General features: G+C 44.2%; 1 protein-coding gene across 2 annotated transcripts in view; it reads left to right on the top strand.

Moving 5' to 3' along the window:
* IGSF5 (immunoglobulin superfamily member 5) overlaps positions 1-18,559 on the top strand; it is a 32,875-nt gene extending 14,316 nt beyond the window's left edge. The window contains exons 7-9 of one of the 2 annotated variants that reach the window (XM_048290780.1): positions 2,866-2,978; positions 4,213-4,289; positions 17,115-18,559. In XM_048290780.1, the coding sequence (XP_048146737.1) occupies positions 2,866-2,978; positions 4,213-4,289; positions 17,115-17,120 (196 nt within the window). In that variant the 3' untranslated portion in view covers positions 17,121-18,559. Of the gene's footprint in view, positions 1-2,865; positions 2,979-4,212; positions 4,290-12,499; positions 14,092-17,114 lie in introns of those variants that run through there. The other variant, XM_048290770.1, reaches the window with a different exon arrangement.
* The last annotated feature ends 2,782 nt before the right edge of the window (positions 18,560-21,341 follow it).

The following is a 21,341-nucleotide window of genomic DNA, read 5'->3' as shown; positions in this document are numbered from 1 at the left end:
TGCAGGTTTAGATTAGATATTAAGAAGAAGTTCTTGACTGCGAGGCTGGTGAGGCACTGGCACAGGTTGCCCAGAGAGGTTGTGGACTCTCTGTCCAAGCCCCAGGCTGGACACTGGGGCTTGGAGCATCCTGGGGTAGTAAAAGGTGTCCCTGCCCACGGCAGGGGCTTGGAGCGAGGTGACCTTTAAGGTTTCTTCCAGCCCAAGCTATTATATAATTCTATAAAAAATTAATAAAGCTGCTCCGTTTATGGGTATCAGGACCTCCTCCAGTGATTGTCGGATTTGTTTCAGTACAAAGCCATTGGACCATGATTGCACTGAGCTGGAAAACTTTAGAAATCAATAACGGGTGGCTCTTGGCATTAAGATCCTTTTTATCAGCACCTGTGTGGCTGTGACAGCCATGGCAGTGGGGTTATTTATATTATTATTTATACTTGGGCAGCATTGTAAATTCATCCTCTGCCTACGCTTGTGGGGCTTTTAACTCCCCGTCCCTTAATGAGTTTACAAAATGTTCCAGCCCGTTGCCTGGCACATCAGTAACTCCCAGTTTCATTAGCAGCCTCTTGTGGGGAAAGTTTGTGGAGGTCTGTTGACAGATTTCCATTTGTAGAGCACTTTATTGATAGGAAACAAAATAAGGAAATTCGATACCCTTTGTTTTCTCCTAAGGAAATGATGCTTATTATGCCATGCCATACATGTAAACTTCTGTGTGATTTCTTACTTTGTGGGCCTAAAGTCATCATTTTGCCAAATGCAGCTGTATAAATAGGGCAGGACTAAATCAGCAGGGATTGCTTGGATTCTGACTTGGTTCAGAATCCCAAAAACTTCCACAAAGATCAACCCTACTGAGGAAAAAACAGCTGAAATGCAGGGAAGGACCTGCCCAGCAGTGGGGTCTGGAACATTCAGGTCCATGTCCTTCCCAATCCCTGCCTTGCTGTTGTGGATCTGCAGTGCTTTCTTTCAGACAACCTGAGTAGGTTGACAATAGGGCATAACTTTACTTTCCCTCTATGCTTTTGCATCTGGTCTGGGCAGATACAATTCTACCTTCATGGCAGAATGCATGTTTTTAGCTCTCAGTACAATACAGTTACTATTTCTCCATTAACATTAAACATGAGCTGTCTCACTGACTTTACAAACCTTGTTTACACTTTAAGTTAAGAAAACTGGGATAAGGTCAGTCTCTGATGCTCAGTTTGGACTCGGAGACTCAGTGCTGACAGCTTTGCAAAGTTTCGGCATGTCTGAACAATGACCCTGAACTCACAAGGATTATTAACAATCACAGATTTTGTAGGCTCTGTGTTTTTTTCCTTGGGGGGAACCTCCCTGCAGTAAAAAGAGCGATGCTTGTCCAGATTTTGGAAGCTGCATTGCTGTAGTAGCAAAGAAGTAGTGAGACCAAACATACACTGGTTTATTTCCCACCTTTATTTTTAACTTGGCTGGCTATCTTCCTATACCTCCCACACCTTTCTTTTTTTTTGTAGCTGCTTTTTATTTGGCTATTCCACTGAGTTTGTTGGGATCTAAGGATCAGATAAAAGAGGCTGCACAGTGTCATGTAACATGTGGGGGTGGTAGCCCCAAACAATTGCTTTTGTCTTCTAGCAACCGTGGCAGGTTTCTTAGTGGTATCTAACCTGTTTGTCTCCTAAAAAAGCCCCATAGTTGATGACTGGCTCACCAGATTTGTGTGTGCATTAGTAACGCCCCTCTGATGCTGTGTGGGCCTGCAAAGTGGTTCCTACTAAACATAAAAAAAAGTAGAATTACAGAATCATGGAATCCCTGAGGTTGGAAAAGCCCTCCCAGCCCAGCGAGGCCCAGCTGTTCCCAATGCCCACCTTGTCCCCAGCCCAGAGCACTGAGTGCCACCTCCAGCCCTTCCTGGGACACCTCCAGGGATGGGCACTCCAAACCTCCCTGGGCAGCCCCTGCCAAGGCCTGACCTCCCTTTCCATGGGGAAATTCCTGCTGCTGTCCACCCTGAGCCTCCCCTGGCCCAGCCTGAGGCCGTTCCCTCTCCTCCTGTCCCTGTTCCCCGGGAGCAGAGCCCGGCCCTCACTACAATGTTTGTACAAGGACACGCAGCAGTTTCTACAAACATCACTAATACCCCTTCCCACTGAAAATTCCTGGTTTGCCACAGTCGATTTGTTCTTGCCACACCTCAAACCAGGGCAGAGGTGGACCTGGGACTATCCTGGAGAGGGGCCCAGAGAGCAAGAGATCAAGAGTAGCATCTCTTCTAACATCAGAGTTTTGGGTAAAAAAGCACCATTCTCTCCCTGTGCAGCTGTGAGGGCACCACTCTGCAAATTCAGAGATGTGTAACTTTAACCAAGGAATTTCTCTCATGAGTAAAGTGAATTTCAGAGTGAAAGATTAATTCTGGAGTGTACAGACAAATCACTTGGGAGCTGGCTGGGGGGATGTGAGAGGACATGCTTTGTTTTTGCGACTGGGCACCAAAATGATGAGCTGTCATAAGTGACCTGGTTGGTATTCCATTATCGGGCCCCTAAATATCCTGCAATTCAGAATCAGAGATCAAAATTAACTTTCTACAAAACCTGTGATCTGGAAGAGAGTCCTCACTCTTTGAAGGTTGCTTTATTTTTGTGCTTTCTGATACTGCAGCTGATGGAAACTTTCCAAACAGAATTCCATGGACAGTACTTAGATGGAACAGGATTTGTGCCAGCTAATTGCTTGGGAGGTCCAGATATGTTTTGCACCTATTATTTTGGGAAGTAAGACATGCACTTTTTTCTCTGTAGTCTGCTAGGCAAGAGTTCTCCCAGCATGGTGAACTTGTAATGACACCTTTTTGTTTTCTAGAAAAGTTTCAGCTGAGAAGAAAAAAGATGGCGATGTGGAAAACGGGCAGAGGAGTGGCAGTGAAAATCTGGGATACATTCCAGAGGAATTGTGGAACACAGAACAAAGCCCAAGTGAGTCTAAGCTGGTGAATCACATGTTGTCAAATTGCTTCTCAACATGGGCCTTTTGGACAACAGGCAATTAAAATTATGAGGTTTCACAATATTTAGTGAAGGACTTGTGCTTGACCTGGACCTCTCCAAAACATTTTTGATTTTTTAGAGGAAAATCCCCCGAAAATATTGAAAAACCATCCAAGTTCCTTGCAATTGAATTTAGATTTAGTCCTGGGTTTGTTTTTTAAAATGCCTTTGTTTTTCCAATTGTCTTCTGGGGCCAGATGTAGGAGGACTGGATTTTCATACAAGCAGCAATTCAGGCAATATTTTGCAGTTGGTCTGTGAAAACAAAAGAAAATCACCACTACCAACAAAAAAAGAAGCAACAAAAAAACCAAAACCCACCCAACGCCCCCCCCCAAAAAAAAAAAACCAACAAAAAAAAGGGAAAGAATAAAGGCAGTTAGTGAACTATTATTTTACTGATAAATTACTAAGGCATTATAAATTCTTGTCCTTAAGCACAAAGACTCTTCAAAAGCAAATGTAAATCTCCACCAAATCGTTACTCACCACTTGCATTTATAACCACATTATTCTCAAAACATTTAATCAAACACTTAATGACATCAAATTATTGTGCAGAGTCTATAATCCAGGCACACATACTTTCCTCTCTGACATACAAGTGGTGAAGAAATAAGCACAGGGGAAAGATTTCCAGAGTATGTGGCATTATAAAATGAAGGAGTTATAAAAAAATAAAAGGAAAATTAAGTGAACCTGGACAAATTGATTCTGCAGAGTCCTAGATTGCTTGTTTCATATTTGTTTGTGTTCTGGGTTGGCCTTGGATGGTCACCGCCCTTCTCTGCTGACCTGGGTGTCTCCAGGACTGTTTCCCTCATACTTTCTCACTCCTCTTTCCCAGGTCCTGCTGTGCCTGTGCTTTTTACCTTTCTTTAAATACATTATGGCAGAGGAGCCACCACAGTCACAGCTCAGGCAGGACCCTCCTGGAGCCACCTGGAACTGGCTCTGTCTGACGTGGGGGCAGCTTCTGGTGTCATCTCACAGAAGCCACCCCTGCAAACTCCCTCAATAAAAAAACCTGGCCATGTTAGCCCAAAAAATTAGCCATGGTTTGGCTCACAATATTAAATCCTGTTTAGCCATTCCTGAATGCCTTGTGGTTCATGCCATGGTGGACACTGAATATCAGTAATCTTTTATATTCTTGTTGCAGGACTTGCCTCTCTTCCCCCAATGTTTTCAAAGTTTGCTGGCCCCGATGACAATCTGTACATCAGTTCTGTGCCAAAGGTAATGCTGATATCTTGAATATCTTGACCTTTTTTGGTTTTTACAATACAGTATGTATTGTGCTATAGCCAAACACGGATTTTGGGTGGAAGTAGATAATTAGAAGTCAATTAGAGCTGTAATTAGGTAAGTGGAATGTCCCTTCAGCATTCTTGACTGTATTTTCCTTCAGACTGAAGGAGATGTGGATATAAGATGGAGGCATTGTGAAGGTTTGAGGTTCCTTTGCAAGCAAAATCTAGTGTAGAGAGAGTAAATAAATGTGCATTTTCTCTGGATCATTTTTTGACTGTATTTTCCAATATTGAAGAAGTGGCTTCAATCAGGAACTTTACATTGACCTTGAAACCTTTGGTATCTCAGCAGTAAGAGCTGGGAGGGAAAGCACACACCCAACACCCAGTGCCCCCCGAGCTTTGCCCCTTTTCCTTGTGGCTAAAATGTAAAAAGAAGAGCTCAGTGTTTATTCCTCCACTGGTTCCATTCTCAGTGGCCTGGTTTTGAAGGCTGGTGCTGCTCTCTCTTAGCTTCCAGCCCAAGAGGAATGTGAATCTTAATTTATGCCATATTTTTGTAAAATCCATTTAGCACCTCAGGAAGGTTTTTGCCAATATTCTCTTGAGAAGGTGGCAGTGATGTGGTACTGAGTTCACTCCTCAACACAGTGATAACTCATTTATTGCTGAAGAGCTGCTTCAACATGTACAGTGCAGAAATCTGTCTTGGGGATGACATTGCACATAAATCATAGCAGAGTGTGTCAACTTCTTTTGGCACACAATGAGATTTAGGGAGCACTCAATCAGCAATTAAAACAAGGATCACGTAATACCCGTAAAAAATAAGAGCAGTGACACTGATGCATTTGTGCCTGGTAGTTATGATGGTTGACTTTAGTTACTTGTCAAACAAAATACAGTTCAAGCAAAGCTGAAAAGTCTGCACAAACCAGTGGAGGCTTCAGCGTGGATCTATAACCCCAAGCAACTTTCAGACAGTGTTTGGAATGCTTGTGAACAGGATTGTGGGGCACTGGCTGTGCTTCCATGCACTAGGCATGTGGCACATGCTGTCTGCTCTGACAATCAGGAGAGGTTGTGCTGGGCACCTTGGACACATTTCAGGGCAGGATATTGACTCCAGGAGGCATCTGCATGTGGCACTTGGGGATGTGGTTTAGGGGTGATGATGCTGATGTTGGGGTGATGATGGGACTGGATGATCTTGAAGGTCTTTGCCAACCTTGATGACTCTGGGATTCGGTGATTCTGGGATTTGGTGATTCTGGGATTCATTTGGCCATTTCCTGGTGACTGGGTGCTCATTGATGGTTCATGGGCACTGATGTTTGGGGTAGCATTAAGCCATTTAGTGACATCTGAAAGGCATCGAATTTGGATGTTCTCAGGCAGCTCCATCCACTGTGAGAACAATAAAGTTTTGAGTGGGGACCATCAGGAGACTCTGTTCGCTGCCCTGATTCAAACTGAGACATGAAAGGTGCAGCCCTCCACATGAAACCCTGGGTTAGATGGCCTAGGAGTTCAAGTGGCCAGGGAAACACTGAATCCATCACAGGCACACAGCATAAAATTGAAATAGTTATGTTTTTAAACCAGTTGTCCCTGGACAATATGAAAACTCAGTTACAGTGGCTTCTACCTGCATCAATAGCTGCACACACATTCTTGGAAAATACAAAGAGAGAATCTAGACGTAAAAATGATTTAGAGCTATTCTCCCTGTGTTAGAGTGTAGTGGTTTAGTTCACATTTCTCCTTAACTAAAAACCAAGCTGTGCTAAACCACGACATGGAGGAATATTCAGCAATCTAAAAATGGCTTGATGAAGGCAAACTTCTGTTTGAACAGGGCTTCTCAGTGTATTGTGATGGCCACGTCTTGTGTATGCAGGAACTGATCAAAGGCTGCTGAAGTTTTACCTTAAATTGTGGATTTTCAATCCATGATTTAATTTTATGGCAATATATTCAAACACAGTAAAAGATTTCCCAGACAAAAAGCGTTTTCCTTTTACATTCATAACCTTCCCTGTTAGCTGCATAATACAAGTTTTTTTCACTAAAGGTGTCCCTGGATGTATTCTAATAAAGTTTAATCACCACTGATGCCAATATATTGCCTAATAAGCATTGTAGTGCTCTCTCATTATATTTCTTGTCAAGTAGGAGAAATCAGATGTTAACTCCTTTAGATGTTTGCAGGTTAGTGCTGAATCAAACAATTTCCTCAGAAACCACCTGCCTTCCTGCCACTGCAGCTTCTAAGCCCAGAAAGTTGTGTTTCTCAGTTGGCTTTCCCTGCCTGAATATGGGAAACATTCCCAAAGACTTTTCATCTTTATTTTTCAGGACTTTATAGTGAGAAATAGGGGGTAAAAAAAACCCAGGAGGAAAAGAAGTTATCCTGAGAATTTTTTTCCATAGTGAAGGATGGAGGTCATGAAGGGGTGGACTCCAGAAAATTGCTTCTTTCTCCCTGGATAATCAGGACATGTGAGCAAAAGTCCTTGCAGTGCTTTTTTAGAGGTCAGGAAGAAGGAAGGAAAATCCAAGTCCTCCCTGAGGAGCAAGAAGTGCATCGACTGGTAGAAAAACTGCAGATTGAAGACCTAAAACCTTATCTATTCCCGTGTCTCTGAGGGTAATGGCTTCAAATTTGATCCCTTCTGTTCCATATGTAAAAAAGTTACCATTTTAAAGGATTTGGGAGATTGAGGGAGACTTCATATCACAGGCTTTGCTTCCTCAGGATTTGTTACCCATGGACCCAGCTGGGTACAAACCTGAAATCCCTGGTGTGTGTTGTTGTAAAGGGTGACAACAGGAAAACACTGAGCTCAGCTTTTGGCCATTCAAACTCTTTGAATCAGAAACTAATGCAGAGTGTCCACAGAAGATAAATGCTGCCCAGTAACTGCACTGATCAATTCACAACCTCAACAAAAGGTTTGGCAAAGAAGAAAGGAGGAAAATCAAAGGTGTGCACAAGACATTTAAAAAATGATGAGTAACGAAGTAAATTATTGAGCTGAGGGAAAAATTACCAGCTACTGGGAGAGGAGGCCAGGAGCATCAGTCAGAGGTGCTGAAAGGTCTTCATTGTGATTATATTAACTGAGAAAAGGTCAATTGAGAGCAGAGGTGCAGGTTTCTGTTTAATTGCAAATGTAGTTCCTGTCAGAGATGGGAGAAGTGTGATCCTTGCTCCCAGTACCGGGGCTGAGCTGCCAGAAAAATGGGTTTTAGGGAGCAACATCCTACTCAGGGAACAGTTCCTCATTCCCTGACCCACAGTGCTCCTTCCAAAACCCAAGCACAGGGAGGGGGATCCCCTGCCCAGGGTTTTGCAGATTTTGGGGCAGCCCCACAGACAGCTGTGCCTGAACAAGGGCCACAGGGCCAGTTCTGCCAGGTGCTGAGTGCCACCTCCAAGGATCTCCGTTTTCCAAGCTCCCACAGAAGGAGCTCTAAGGACTGAGCAGCTTGCAGGATTGGACAATTTCCTAGACAAGCTTCATAATTAGCCCATTTAATACGCCATAAACATCTCTGATAAATCAGGAGCCCATTCCATAAGAGGGTGTGAATGCTCATTTCCAATGGGCTGGATTCATTCCTGCTGTGACTCCAGCACAGCTCCAGGAAGCTTCCACAGCCTCGCTGCTCCTTTCCAATCCAGGGTGAGTCATGGCTCCCTTAATGGGGAAGGATCTATTTTTCTCCTTAACTACTCCAAATGACACTCTATAAACTGGAAATATTATTTAGTTGTGGTTGTGGTTTTATACTGAGAAGGAAATGAATGATGAATTGCAGCTCCATTTATTGCCCCATATAGAACTGCTCTGACTCTGAGGGTTGTTGGAAAGAAAAATTAAGCAATCGAAATTGAATTAAAAGGTCAATAAATAGAAATATAAATCAATGAAAGCAAACAATTTTGCCCCTGCTGATGAAATGTGCTGCAGATATGTCATGTTATGATATCCATTGGTTAGCATATCTTGATTAAGAGAGCAATAAATATTGATGATGCAGATAGAAAAATGGCAGGTGCAGTTTGCAGGTTTTTTTCCAAATGTCTCTGGGAGAAGGGGAGGAGTGAAGGCATTTGGGTGGGATTAACCCATGAAGAAACAAGGGGGAGTTTCCAGGCTGTATTGATGGGCAGGGAAATGTGGTGAGTGTCCAGAAAGTTGATGGGAGGGAACTGGTTTGCTACATAAAGTAATAGTGTATCTGAATTATTTTGAGGGTATCCAGAACTTACGGGGTGGGTGTTTTTCCTGTCAATGAAGTGAATTTGGAATGAAAATTAAAAACTAAGGGCAGGGGGGAAATAACCTTCAGAACCAGAAAGCTGTGCCTCCCTGATTTTTTGTTCTGTTTTTGTTAGCCCAGTGTGTGATGCATGCAGACACATTTGGGAGTACTCCTACCACATTAATGTCAGCAGTCTGTTCTAATGCAGTTAGACTTGACTTTCTTTTGGCTGGCTAATACCAAGCCTTCAGTTTATCACACACTTCCACAGCATCAGTGTCTGAGGAGCTGCCATGTGTCAAGTCAGTGTTGAGATCAGAGTCCTGTTTCGTAGTGCCAGATGTGTGCTCATCATTCACATCACTGATATCACACGGGTTGCAGAACTGACTGAAACATGCTTGTAAGAGCAGAAATCCTTCTTTCATTGACTGAAGATCAGTATTCAAAGCACCACTGAAGGATTCAACCCTGAAACCAGCTGATACACACTCCATTTACCTTCTGATTCATCCATGTGTTGCTAGCTCTCTTTTGGTCTGGCTGAAGAGCTGCAAGAGATGAAAAGATCTGTGCTGCATCTGTTTCCTCAACCAAACCAACAAACTCTCTGAAGCTTTTCCCAGTATAATAATCCTTTTATAGTAATCCCTGTGAAAAGGCACCCAGGGCAGGTGATAAATCAACAGGCAGGCTTTGAAGCATGTGACTCTCAGATATCCCTGGTTAACTGGATGCCAAGCTGACAGTACAAAGAGATGTAAAACTGTAGAAAAGAAAAGTTAGTGCATCCTTCCTGATGGGGGGAACCACCTCAGAAACTCACCCCTGTGATGTTGTGCTGGTGCAGCAAGCCACTGGAGATGGTTTGTTTTTCCCTTCATTCTGTAGGATGTAATGAATTATGAAGCCATTTTTCCTCACACTGGGACTGGCAGGACTAGCAGAGCACTGACTTAATCTAAAGAGGAAACAAGTTTGAAATCAAAACCAAGCAGGAGCTCCAGCAGATATATATATAAATATACGTAAATATATAAAAATATATATAAATACAAAATATATAAATAGATATAAATACGAAATGGTTTTCGTGGTCCTGCTCCTCTGCATTATTATTTGTAATGTGTTGTATGAGATCTTCCATAGCATCACAAAATGAGTTTTAGGTCAGTGACCAGGAGCCAGCAGCCTCCATTTCAGTGAAGTGCAACCTCAGGAAGGCTCTGCTGCTTCAGAGAAAGCTTCCCAGAAAATGGGACAGCACACAGCATGAGTTGATTGAAATTCATGAAATTATTCATTAACTGATGCCAGAGCACAGTAAGCATGAAATAGAAGTAATTCTAAAGCAAATAACTATGAGAGATGCAGCAGGGCAAGGGTGAACCCTCAGGGACATCATCCCCACTGTGGGAGCAAACTCTGCTCAGTTCCTGCTTTGGTGGTGAGGAGAAGTGCCATGACAGGACTGGGGATGGATGGCTCATTCTTGAAAATGAGATTTTTAAAGAAAAAGAGGCCTGTTGGGGTTACCCTTTCACCAGTGCTCTCACAGGGCAGCCTGGATCCAGCTGGTGCTCGTCCTCTGGCTCCCTGCTGTTCAGAATCATGTGCAAACCTAAATCAGAGAATCTCAGAATGGTTTGGGGTGGAAGAGACCTCAAAGATCATCCACCCCTGCCATGGGCAGGGACACCTTCTGCTGTCCCAGCCCCTGGGCTGCTCCAAGTCCCAGTGTCCAACCTGGCCTTGGGCACTGCCAGGGATCCAGGGGCAGCCCCAGCTGCTCTGGGCACCCTGTGCCAGGGCCTGCCCACCCTGCCAGGGAACAATTCCTGCCCAATCTCCCATCCAGCCCTGCCCTCTGGCACTGGGAAGCCATTCCCTGGCTCCTGGCCCTCCATGCCTTGGGAATTGTCTCTCTCCAGGTTTCCTGCAGCTCCTTCAGGCCCTGCAAGGCCACACTGAGCTCAGCCCAAAGCTTCTCCTCTCCAGGCTCAACAATCCCAGCTCTGGCAGCCTTTCCTCCCAGCAGAGCTGCTCCATCCCTCTGCTCATCCTGGTGCCTCCTCTGGCCTCTCTCCAGCAGCTCCAGGTCCTCCCTGTGCTGGTCCCAGGGCTGGGGCAGCTCTGCAGGTGGGCTCTCACCTGAGCACAGGGACACAGGGGCACCATCCCCTCCCTAAATCTCCTGTAGCATTGCCTCCAAATGGCCCCAAAAATGCCTCTTTCCACTTTCCTTTTCCAACACTGCTGGATTAACTTTGTGATTAATGTCTTTTTACCTTTAGCAAATCTGGTGCAATAGGGTATTTTTCTGCAGCAAGTTCTGGGAAATATTCTCACCTCAGTATTTCACTAAACATGGGATTCAAACCATGACCTATTTCAGGGAGTTTTAGAGACTGTGTGCTCTGGGGCCCCCTGTGAAACTTCCTGGTTACTCAGTATGTTACTGGTTCAGTATCCTTTATTCTCACAGACCACAGTATCTGGGATTATTTGCTTTCCACAAACATAACATTTGCCTTTGACTTTTTTTTTCAGATTTTTTTTTCTATTCTATTTGTAAATTTGTTATTTTAGGGGGAGTGGTAGTAGAGAGCTCCCTGCTCAGCACCACTGAGGTCTTTGGGCTGAGATGCAAGAAATTAAGTGCAGCAGAGGGATCTTAGAAAAGGTCCTTGAGCAGAGCCAGGCAATCCTGTTACTCCCCAAAGTACCTCTCCTCTCTGCAAAAATAAACAGTAAAGAAGGGTAAATTTAGAAAACAGCAGCATGTTCTAGCAACCAGAAGGCATGGGAGGGAGGAGAAAGAGAGTTGTGTTTAAAACAGAAGGCAGCTGTCTTGTGAAATGTTTCTAGGATAGTTAAATTTATCCCACAGTTTTCCTTGTGGTGCTGGGACTCATTAAATACCAGAGACATGTTGTCCACATTTGTTATCTAACATTTGCCTCTGTGTGTTATTCAATAATGTATATGTACCAAATGCATTATTGAAGATGTTTAATACTGGAAGAATACCAGAGCAATACAGACTGTGCATGATTAATGCTCCAGAAACAAACCTCAGAAGATTGCTCCGTAGTTAGAGAACCACGTTTGCTTGATAAAAGATTTCACTGAGAAAAAACAGTGGCATTTCCATTAATTTCCAAGGGCTTGAGACCAGGTGAGGAGTTGCAGAAGGTGTTGCTACTGCATTTAAAAATCCAGAGTTTATGTTACTTGGATGCATTTGAGAGAGAATTTTTCCTTGTCTTTTCCTCTCCACTGATGTTTTGTAAAAGCACACAAGTAATTAGGACTGGAGATGCACTGCACTTGTTTCAGATGAGGAAAAGCTTTCCAAGACTGCTGAGCATTTGCCCTGCTCTGATCCCACCAGGGGCAGCTTGAGAACAGGCTGCAGTCAGTGGAAGTGGAATCCTGCCAGTCTTGGGAAGTTTAAAAAAAGCCTGCCTTGAATAAACACTGAGATGTTGAGAGTGATCTTCCAGCCATGGGAAATGCTGGTGTGCTGATTGCTGCGATTTCTAATGGATTTGGAAAGCAAGTGTTCAGATTTTTTACAGCTTAATGGGTATTTCCTTTAAGACAACCAGAGGAGAAACACCCAACATCACCTTTTGCTTAAAAGCACGCAGACTGCAGAGGCCACAAGAAGTTTTTGGGCAGCATAAGATCAGATCATGAATTCCCAGAGCTGCTAGCAGCGTGTTGCATGCGAAGCTTTTGTTTCATTCTGCTTCTCGTGCTTTCCTTTGTGCTTGGATTTTGAGTGGGTTGCTGATGATAGATCTCATTTTGCTGTAATGCTCTGGGGTGAGGGCTTGGCAGGTAACCTCCTGAGACCCGTTGTGGGACTGCTTTTCCAGGATCTCTTTTAGTTCTGTAACTGTTTCTGCTCTCCCCTAGGTGCGACCTCAAAGACGTACTGATTATCTGATCAGCCCAAAGAAAATCAGGAATGTGACACTCGTGTAGGATGTACTTCTCCAAGATATTTCTCTAGCAGTTGCATTTTTACACGTTGGGATGCCTTCCTGCAATGGAGAAAAGTTAAAACCAGTTCTCTCAGTTTAAGTTATAACTTATAAGTTATTTTTCTTTTTTTTTTTTTCCCCCTCATACAGTGAAATAAAATTGCAACCTTTATAATGCAGCGTGTGATATCTCAGCAAAATAATGGACATGAATGACATAAATGGACAGCCTTAACTTCCAAGACAATGAGTTTGATGGGACTGTGGAAGAAGAATCCACATTTTGGGTCCCAAGGAAATCAGCAAAACTCCTGTCAGACAGGAATGTTATGTTACAGCAAGATCAAGGACTGGAAATGCAAGATATTTATTATTTCAGAAAAACTGGTGAATAATAGTAATAATAATAATGGTTAATATAATATCTACGCTTTTTAATGTATTTTATGTACAGCTGATCATCTTGAGCCTTCAGATCAACAACATTTTTCCATTCCTATTCTGTAATAAAATCAAGGCAAGTTTTCATGAGGGCTGCTTCAAAATTTCTAACAAAACTCTCTTTGGATCAGAAATGACATTTCTCCATTTCAATACATTATTTTATAAGAGCTATTTGCCTTAAATCTGATGTTCCATTTCAAAATAAAACCCAATCACCCATGTGCCAAAAAAAATCCTTTTTAAAAAAAAATGAAATTCAGAAATCTTAAGCTGAAAAATGTAGATTTGAAACTCTTGACTCTGAAGAGTTGCTTGAATGTTTTATGTCTCTGTTCTACTTGTGGGCCAAGTTGTGTCACAGCAATGGTGGCTGCTGGAATTCAGTTTGAACAGTGTTTTTTCCTCAGGGATAGAGTTGATAATGACCATGGGAAATGCTTTAACAAAGCAGCTTCTCAGCAGAGCAGATCCAGCACATGAACCATATCTAAAATTAATGAAATATTTTGTCTGAAATTTTATATTTCATAATAAAAAAGTTCAAGCTTAATATTTTTTTTTCTTTTACGAAAAGGCAAACCTCTTTCAGAAAAAAAAGTTCTTTTCAGTGTACTCTTCTTTCTACCCACTCAAAGAATTCTGAATTATTCAGTGTGTCTCGTGGTAATCTTTGGTATGAACCGACGCAGGTGCTCTTGAAAGAAGCTCCTGCTTAGAATCACTTCCAGTGACACTCTGTGCAACAAAACTGAGGAATTTGAAACCTGAACTCAGGAAGGAAAAGTTGTTTTGCACATTTAGCATTTGGCACCTCCTTAACTCGTGCCAGATTTTGCACTGCTGGTGGCATTTTCAGCCAGTCTGTCAGAACTGGCAGGGTCTGCCATGTGCTGTTTGTACACAAAGCTGTTTCGAGTTCTGACCATCTACAGCCTTTCTATCTTGTTTGCCTAAGGAGGAGCTTTGAAATGAATTTTGTAGTGTTATACAGACAAAAATATAAGCAATTTACATTGTGGCATATTGAAATTGTCCTTGAAAATATCCTTGTTTTGAATTAAACACTCGTGGAGAAAAACATCTACCTCATTCTGATACAAGTATTCCTATTGCTGACATTGCCTTGTTACCCCTGTGGCTGAGTGCAACCTGAACACAAACAAAAATCCACTTCATTAGAGAAATGTCCATTGCATGGGAGAGGGAGGCCCAGGGTAACAGCAGCCTGTGACTTGAGGGGTAAAAACCACGGAGCTTTGGCTTTCTGTGCATGTGCATTGTTAACAAGGCCTCCTGGTTGTCAGAAAAATAAAACCTGTAATCTGTATGGAGACAGGGGTTCCCCAGCAGAAAATGTTGATTCATTGGGATGTATTTTGCAAAGGGATCAAGCTGTACTCCTTTGTTTATCTCCAAGCCCTTGTTTCCAAGCTTAGCTTCGATATTATTTGGTGTCAGAGTAAAGCAGCCAACCTAGAACTGAAGAAAACCTTTTCTCCAGTTAATCTGTATCCTTCCACATTAATCAAACAAATTTCTGTGTTGATGCCATGGGCCAGAGGACACAAACTTGAGACTGTGTCAGGAACAAGGAGATTTCTGTGCTGGGGAGTGCCCCCTAAGATTCCCAGGCTGTGCTGCCTGGTGCTCGAGGCTCTTCAGAGGATGCCAGCAGTGCTCCTAAAATTGGTTAGCAGGCTGTGGCTGGGCAAAGGCGCTTCCTGGCACTCCTGATGAATGAACAATCTGAGAAGAGAAGGTTGGAGACCTCATAGCAGCCTTCCAGTATCTGAAGAGAGGCTACAAGGAATCTGGGAAGGGATGCTTCATCAGGAACTGTAATGAGAGGACAAGGGGAATGGCTTTAAACTGACAGAGAGTAGGGTTAGAAGGGATATTGGGAAGGAATTCTTCCCTGTGAGGATGGTGAGGCACTTGGAACTGGTTGCCCAGAGCAGCTGTGGGTACCCCTGGATCCCTGGAAGTGTCCAAGGCCAAGTTGGACAGGGCTTGGAGCCACTTGGGATAGTGGAAGCCCATGGCAGGGACTGGAAGTGGATGATCTTTAAAGTCCCTTCAAACTCAAACTGTTTAAGGATTTTAAGTGAGGCTCAAACCTGGGAACCACGTGGGAGCCCCTTCTCTGCTGACAGCTCCAAGCTGTCTCAGTCAGACATCCCAGGCACAGCCCAGACAGGTCACCCTCCAGCTGTGCATCCTGCCTGGCAGCTGGAAAAGTGCTCCAAGGTGCCATGCTCACCTCAGGGACCACCAGCCAGCAGGAAAATGCCTGTGCACATCCCACAGCAGCAGGAGGAATTAACACCTCCCTGACTGCACCTCTCACCCACTCAAACAAACCAAGAGTTTTGCACAAACAGGTACCAACCACAGCCACGGAAACGTGCACATTACCCAGAGTCTGGAGCTCTTTTCCCTTCCTGCCAGCTACAAGAATGCATCCCACACAGCTATGGAACACTCCTAACAGCGTTGGCATGAGGTTAAAAAATTCTCATCGTGTCCTTGGAATTTATGGTTGGGGGCATTTATTTCCTTCCAGATTTGTTTTCTTCGGGCATGTTGTACAGCCTGTATATCATCTCCAGTACTAGCTGTTACTTATGTTTGCAAATAGAGCTCCACAAATAACAATACATAAAATACAGAGACAATTTTCAGCTCACAGGGAATATAAAATATGCAGGCACTTTCAGAAGGCACAGTAGACTAAAAATATTGAATTTCAGGCACTTTATGGAGACACCAATCTTTTGTACACATGCATATTGATTTATAATTATGACTTGAGGGACATTTCAGTAATCTAGAAGTATCCAGCTTTTTACAGCTCACAGACTGTGCACAGTTTGATAATATAAAACCCTTCCACGTTTCCTTACAAAATGTTCTAATTTGAATTCTGTGCTTGTATATGCAGGGAAAAAATGCATTGAAGATAAACAGTTTTTCATGCCACAGTAAGGTTTCCTAAACTTATCTCACCAGTTTTGTATTTCACAGAAAATTCAGGCTACCTTTAATACAAAGCCACTTAAAAATAACACTTGGCTCCATGTGGAGGTTTCTTGTTTCAACAAAATGCACCTCAGGTTTGTGTGGGCTGAGTGGAATCAACAGATGAACTCTTACTGAAGAATACTCACAATATTGACTGAACATTTGGTTTCTTACTGATCTGATTGAACAGAGCTTCTATTTGCAATATCTATTTGGTAGAATGTACGATGTGGGGTGCTGCTAACCTAAAACACAGCATTTTTGAGGATTTGGGCCTCCCAGTGACAAAGATGGGAATAGCTCTTTGGTTGCAGAGCTCACCATCCCTTTCCTCAAAAGGATCCTGCATGAGGCAGGAAAGACAGAGCTTGCTACCAAATTCCCCAGCAGAAGCTCATGGAAAACCAGAATATGGTCTCCTTAAAGTGTCAGGGATAACTCATCCTCTCAATTCTCCACTCCATCTAAAGTGGGGACATGGGGCCCACCCCAAGTCTCCGTCTCTCTGAGTTTCTCTAAATCCCACACCCACATTCCCAACAATATCATGGAATTAATCCACTGGCCTCATGGTAACTGTATAAGTAAAACTGAACAAGCAGGATAGACCAAAGTGGGCTCATATTTTCAAGCTATAATAAACCCCAACAACCTCAGCTGCCAAGGGGAGAACACTGCTCCCCAAACACCTTTGGCATCTCAGTACTTTTCATCCCAACAGCCTCCAAAACCCCTCCTAAAGATGAGGCTGAGCATTGAAATTCATAAAGCCACTTGATCTGGAGGAGCATGCTCTCGGCAGATGTGACTTTTATGATTACTCTCCTCCCACTCACCACGATTGACTCTTGTTCCCCAGGCTATAAACTACCTGCCTCTTCCTCCCCCCAGGTGACAAGCAACTTCATTTAACTTTAACTTTCTCTGTCTCTCATTTTCCGCCCTCTTCCCCATCCTTTCTTCTCTGCAGCTCCCAAATTCATTTCCTTTAAACAAAGGCCTAATTGATACATACCTAATTAACATCTGAGCGTTTGTTCTCACCTTGTACTCAGCTCTGGAAATTGTTGCTTCTATTTCAGACCTGAATAAGGGCTTGCATACCTGAAAGTTTGCCTGATATTTCCAGCAATGCTAGTTGATCCAGTAAAACACACACTGGTGGCTGTGTATTCCCATCATCCCATACACCAGGACTTCAGGAGGACACTGTGCACACCTCGGCTGACCGTTCTGAACTGCTGCTGGGAAAAAAAAGAGAAAGAAATGGAAGCCAAATCAGTTCTGCATTAATATGTCTGCACCAAACCTCCTCAGCCAGCAGGAAAGTTCTCCATGTTGTTGGAAAGGTGGGATTTGACAGGAGTGTTCTACACTACTGCAGTTTGTAGCTCTGTGTGAGAGTTCTGCCCTTCTGCCCTGAGGAATTCAGTTTTCTCTTACCCATTCCTCACCCTGCTCTCTCTTCTTTGGAAGGTGCAGGTTGCTGTCGACTCCTTCCCATTATCCTGGAAATTGTGGATTATTTATGCTAGATTAGCACAGATAGTTATTTAAATGATGCATCTTTGCAGGCTCAGAGGAATATTGCAATGGGCTACTCCTTTCCAGCTCAGAGAATCAATGTTTGGGAGCTCCCAGCATCATTTGGCATTAGCTCTGATAGCAGAGTTCATGTCACACAGATGTTATTTATATTGTTTATTTTCCCCTGTGCTATGATCACTCCCTCAAATGAGGCTTACACCAAGTGCTTTTTAAAAAAACCTCATGTTCCAGTGAAATGCTCCGCTTGGTTTTGTTTTGGGGGAAGAATGCCAAAATCGAGGGAAAACAATACTGGGAGGTTTTTATTAGAGAAGTCAACCAGATCCATCTCAGCCCTGCCACCCACTCATTAGCTTCCCATCAAAAGGGCCCAGGGACTGCTCCAACCTTGGATCAGCTCCTCTGTGCTATTGATTCCCTTAATCCCAGTGACCTTCCCATCAGATACTGGTGCTGTGGGCTCAGGTCTTACTTGAGCCGTGCTTTCCTGCACCCTGGCTCTCTCCACTGCAAACAGCACCCGTTTCACACCTCCTGTGGAAGGATGAAGGAGACTCGTGGCTCAGCCCTGCTGCCCCACAGCTGACACTCTTCCAGAGACGCTGCCAGGATGGATTTTCCTTTCCCAGCAGAGCAAGGATTCACATGGGGCTACAATCTGCCAGATGCTGGGACTATTCCATGGCACAGGGTTTCATTTAGGTGTCACCCTACTGACAGACAGTGAATCCCCCTTGATGAACACTGCTCCCTTTAGGTTTGCCTCTTGCATGTTGCAGCACTTATGCAGAAGCCTGATCTTCCTGACAAATCTGATCCACATTGGAATTGTGTTGGGGAAAGAATCCCTGCTTCAAAATTAGCATTATGTTGTGATATTTTTCAGTATAAAGCAATTACACACATTCAAACTGTGCAAAACACTGGCACAGGTTGTCCAGAGCAGCTGTGGCTGCCCCTGGATCCCTGGCAGTGTCCAAAGCCAGGCTGGACATTGGGGCTTGGAGCAACCTGGGATAGTGGAAGGTGTCCCTGCCTATGGCAGGGGGTTGGAACTGGTTGATCTTTAAGGTCCCTTCCAACCCAAACCATTCTGTGATCCTATGATTCTAAAACAGAGACTGTTCTGTTAAAATGCCAGCAAATTTAGTAACATTTTTTGTGTTTCTTAATCTTGGAAATTTGCAAGTCTGTTCCCTGATACTCTAAAAACATCCTCATGAAGATTTAAGCTTGTCAGCCAAGCCCTCTGATGCTGCCTGAGCTCAGAAAACACTTTAAATTTGATCACTGCTTCCCCATCTCCATTTGCAAAATGAAAACAAAAAGGTAGCGAACAGGGAAGCAGTGCCTGTGCCGAGCCATCAAAATTCACTGGAGAGGCATCTGAGCTGGCAGAGGAACAGTTAGTTTCCCCTACTCCTTTTATCCATTGCCAGAGCACAGGACAAACACAGAGTGACTGGGATGGGGCTGCTGCTCACCAGGAGTGCTCACACTGCTGTGCTGGGTGGAGGGGAGCAAGGACTTGGGAGAACAGCTGGAAGTGCTACACAGTTTAAAAGAAAATCAACTATTTTCCCCATAACTTATATATGATGGTTACATCATGGATTCTGTCATGCTGCTTGCTACTAATATTAATTGTTGATTATTTACCCTTCCCTGTGAGGGTGGGGAGGCCCTGGCATAGGGTGCTCAGAGGAGCTGTGGCTGCCCCTGGATCCCTGGAAGTGTCCAAGGCCAGGTTGGATGGGGCTTGGAGCAGCCTGGGACAGTGGAAGGTGTCCCTGCCCATGGCAGGGGGTGGAAAGATGTGATCTTTAAGGTCCCTTCCAAACTGTTCTATGATTCCATGATTACCTTTCCCTAGAGATCCTGGAAAGAATTGTGACATTCTACATTCTGTTGTGAAACCAAATTTAAAGACATTTTATAACTTCGTATTAAATGACAAGTCAAAATTCTGTTCCCTTTGCTCATGCAAAACCTTTGCTGATCTCAGTGGGTAGAGTCTATTTTAACACTAAAATACCTCTCTTATGCAATAGGACCATCCAGAGTTACAAATAAATTTATTCTTTCCAAGGCTTTCATATTTTACTTTTTTTCATTACGTCTAAAGTTTAGCTGAGTGTATTAAATGTGTTTACAAGAGGCAGGTACTAAAGAGGATGGAACACTGGGAGGTGCAAGGGCTGGAAAGTACAAGGTAAGGGAGGAGGTGGCTGTGGTACATACACATATTTCCACTGCTCTGAGCTGATACCTGAGAACTGAGGTCTTGGGGGACCTGCTGAAATGACTTAGCTGCTGTAACTGCAATTTTGAGAGCATTCAGTGCAGCTTCTCAGGGCCCTGGGAATGCCAGCAGCCACTGGAGCCCCCTTCCCTGTAATCCTCCTCTGCAGGGAATTCCGTCCTGCACGGGTTTGCTGCTGGTGTTTGAGGTGATGCTTCCCTCACACTGCTGTGAGAACAGCTGAGCTGTGAGAAAGAGCAGTGAGAATCTGCAGCCAGGAACTCTGGTCAGTCCCCAGCAGGGAGCTTGGAGTCCTCCTGGGCTGCCTGGACCTTGCGCCTGCCTGTCCCTCTGGACCTGTGTGGTCACCTGGGCTTCTGGTGCCTGCCTGGTGGGGCCTGGACCCCGTGTGCTGCTGCCAGACCCTTTGGGAGCTGCAGAGAAGCTCTATTTCCTGGCAAAGGGATTCCTCAGATTGTAAAACAGATTATTTTGGGGACAGATTTAAAAGTTGTTTTTACAGACAACACACACTAAATGGTTAATGCACCTTCTGTAGCTTCCACTGGTTGCATGTTATGATGATTAACCCCATCCATTCTGGGACAGAGTTAATTCCAGATTTAAGTGCAATCCTTCCACCAGGCAGTGAGGCACAGCATCACCCTCTACAACTCCTTGAGAGGAGGTTGCAGCAAGGTGGGGGTTGGTCCCTTCTCCCAGGCAACAGGACAACAGGGAATGACCTCAGGTTGTGCCAGGGGAGGTTCAGGCTGGACATCAGGAAGAATTTCTTCATGGAAAGGGTGCTCAAGCGTTGGAACGGGCTGCCCAAGAAAGGAAAATCACTGTCCCTGGACATGTTCTAGAAATGACTGGATGTGGCACTCAGTGCTGTGGTCTGGCTGAGATGATGGTGTTCAGTCAAAGGCTGGACTCAGTCATCTTAGAGGCTTTGTCCAACCTAAATGATGCTCTGTGGGATTCTGTCTGTGGTCCTTGGTGTCCCTGCCACAGGGGCTCCTTTGGAAACGACCACAGCATCACTCGCAGGGCACAGGAGGGAGCATCCTTTTCCCAGAGGGACAGGCTGGGCTTTTTTTTTGAGGGGGCAGAGCTCCCTTTGCCACGTAACAGAGGACCCCGTGGTCGTACAGGGAAGAGGGAGGTGAGCTGTTTGTCTTCATCACTGTGTGTTTGCTGAGCTGTTTGTCTTTATCACTGTGTGTTTGCTGAGCCACCTGTGTGTATCAATGCAGAGACCACTCAGCCCTGCCACCCCACGCTGCTGCCCCTAAGCAGATGCCCAAAGAAAATTGCTTCAGTGTTCAGAAACCTTTTCACTGCAACTCCTTTCCTGCTGCGACAAAGCCACTGCTGACCTATGTAGCACCACTGCCAATGATGTTTTATTTCCCTCTAGAGAAGTTTTCTTCCTCACCTTTCTTTGCAGATACTTTTTTTCTCTCCCTCTGCCTTCAGTTTGTTGTTGACTCTCAGAGCTTTACTTGTTTAATCA

Source organism: Corvus hawaiiensis, chromosome 2 (genome assembly GCF_020740725.1).
Source record: "Corvus hawaiiensis isolate bCorHaw1 chromosome 2, bCorHaw1.pri.cur, whole genome shotgun sequence".
NCBI lineage: Eukaryota > Metazoa > Chordata > Aves > Passeriformes > Corvidae > Corvus > Corvus hawaiiensis.
The sequence above is the reverse complement of the archived record's forward strand: the minus strand, read 5'-3'. Positions and strand labels throughout refer to the sequence as shown.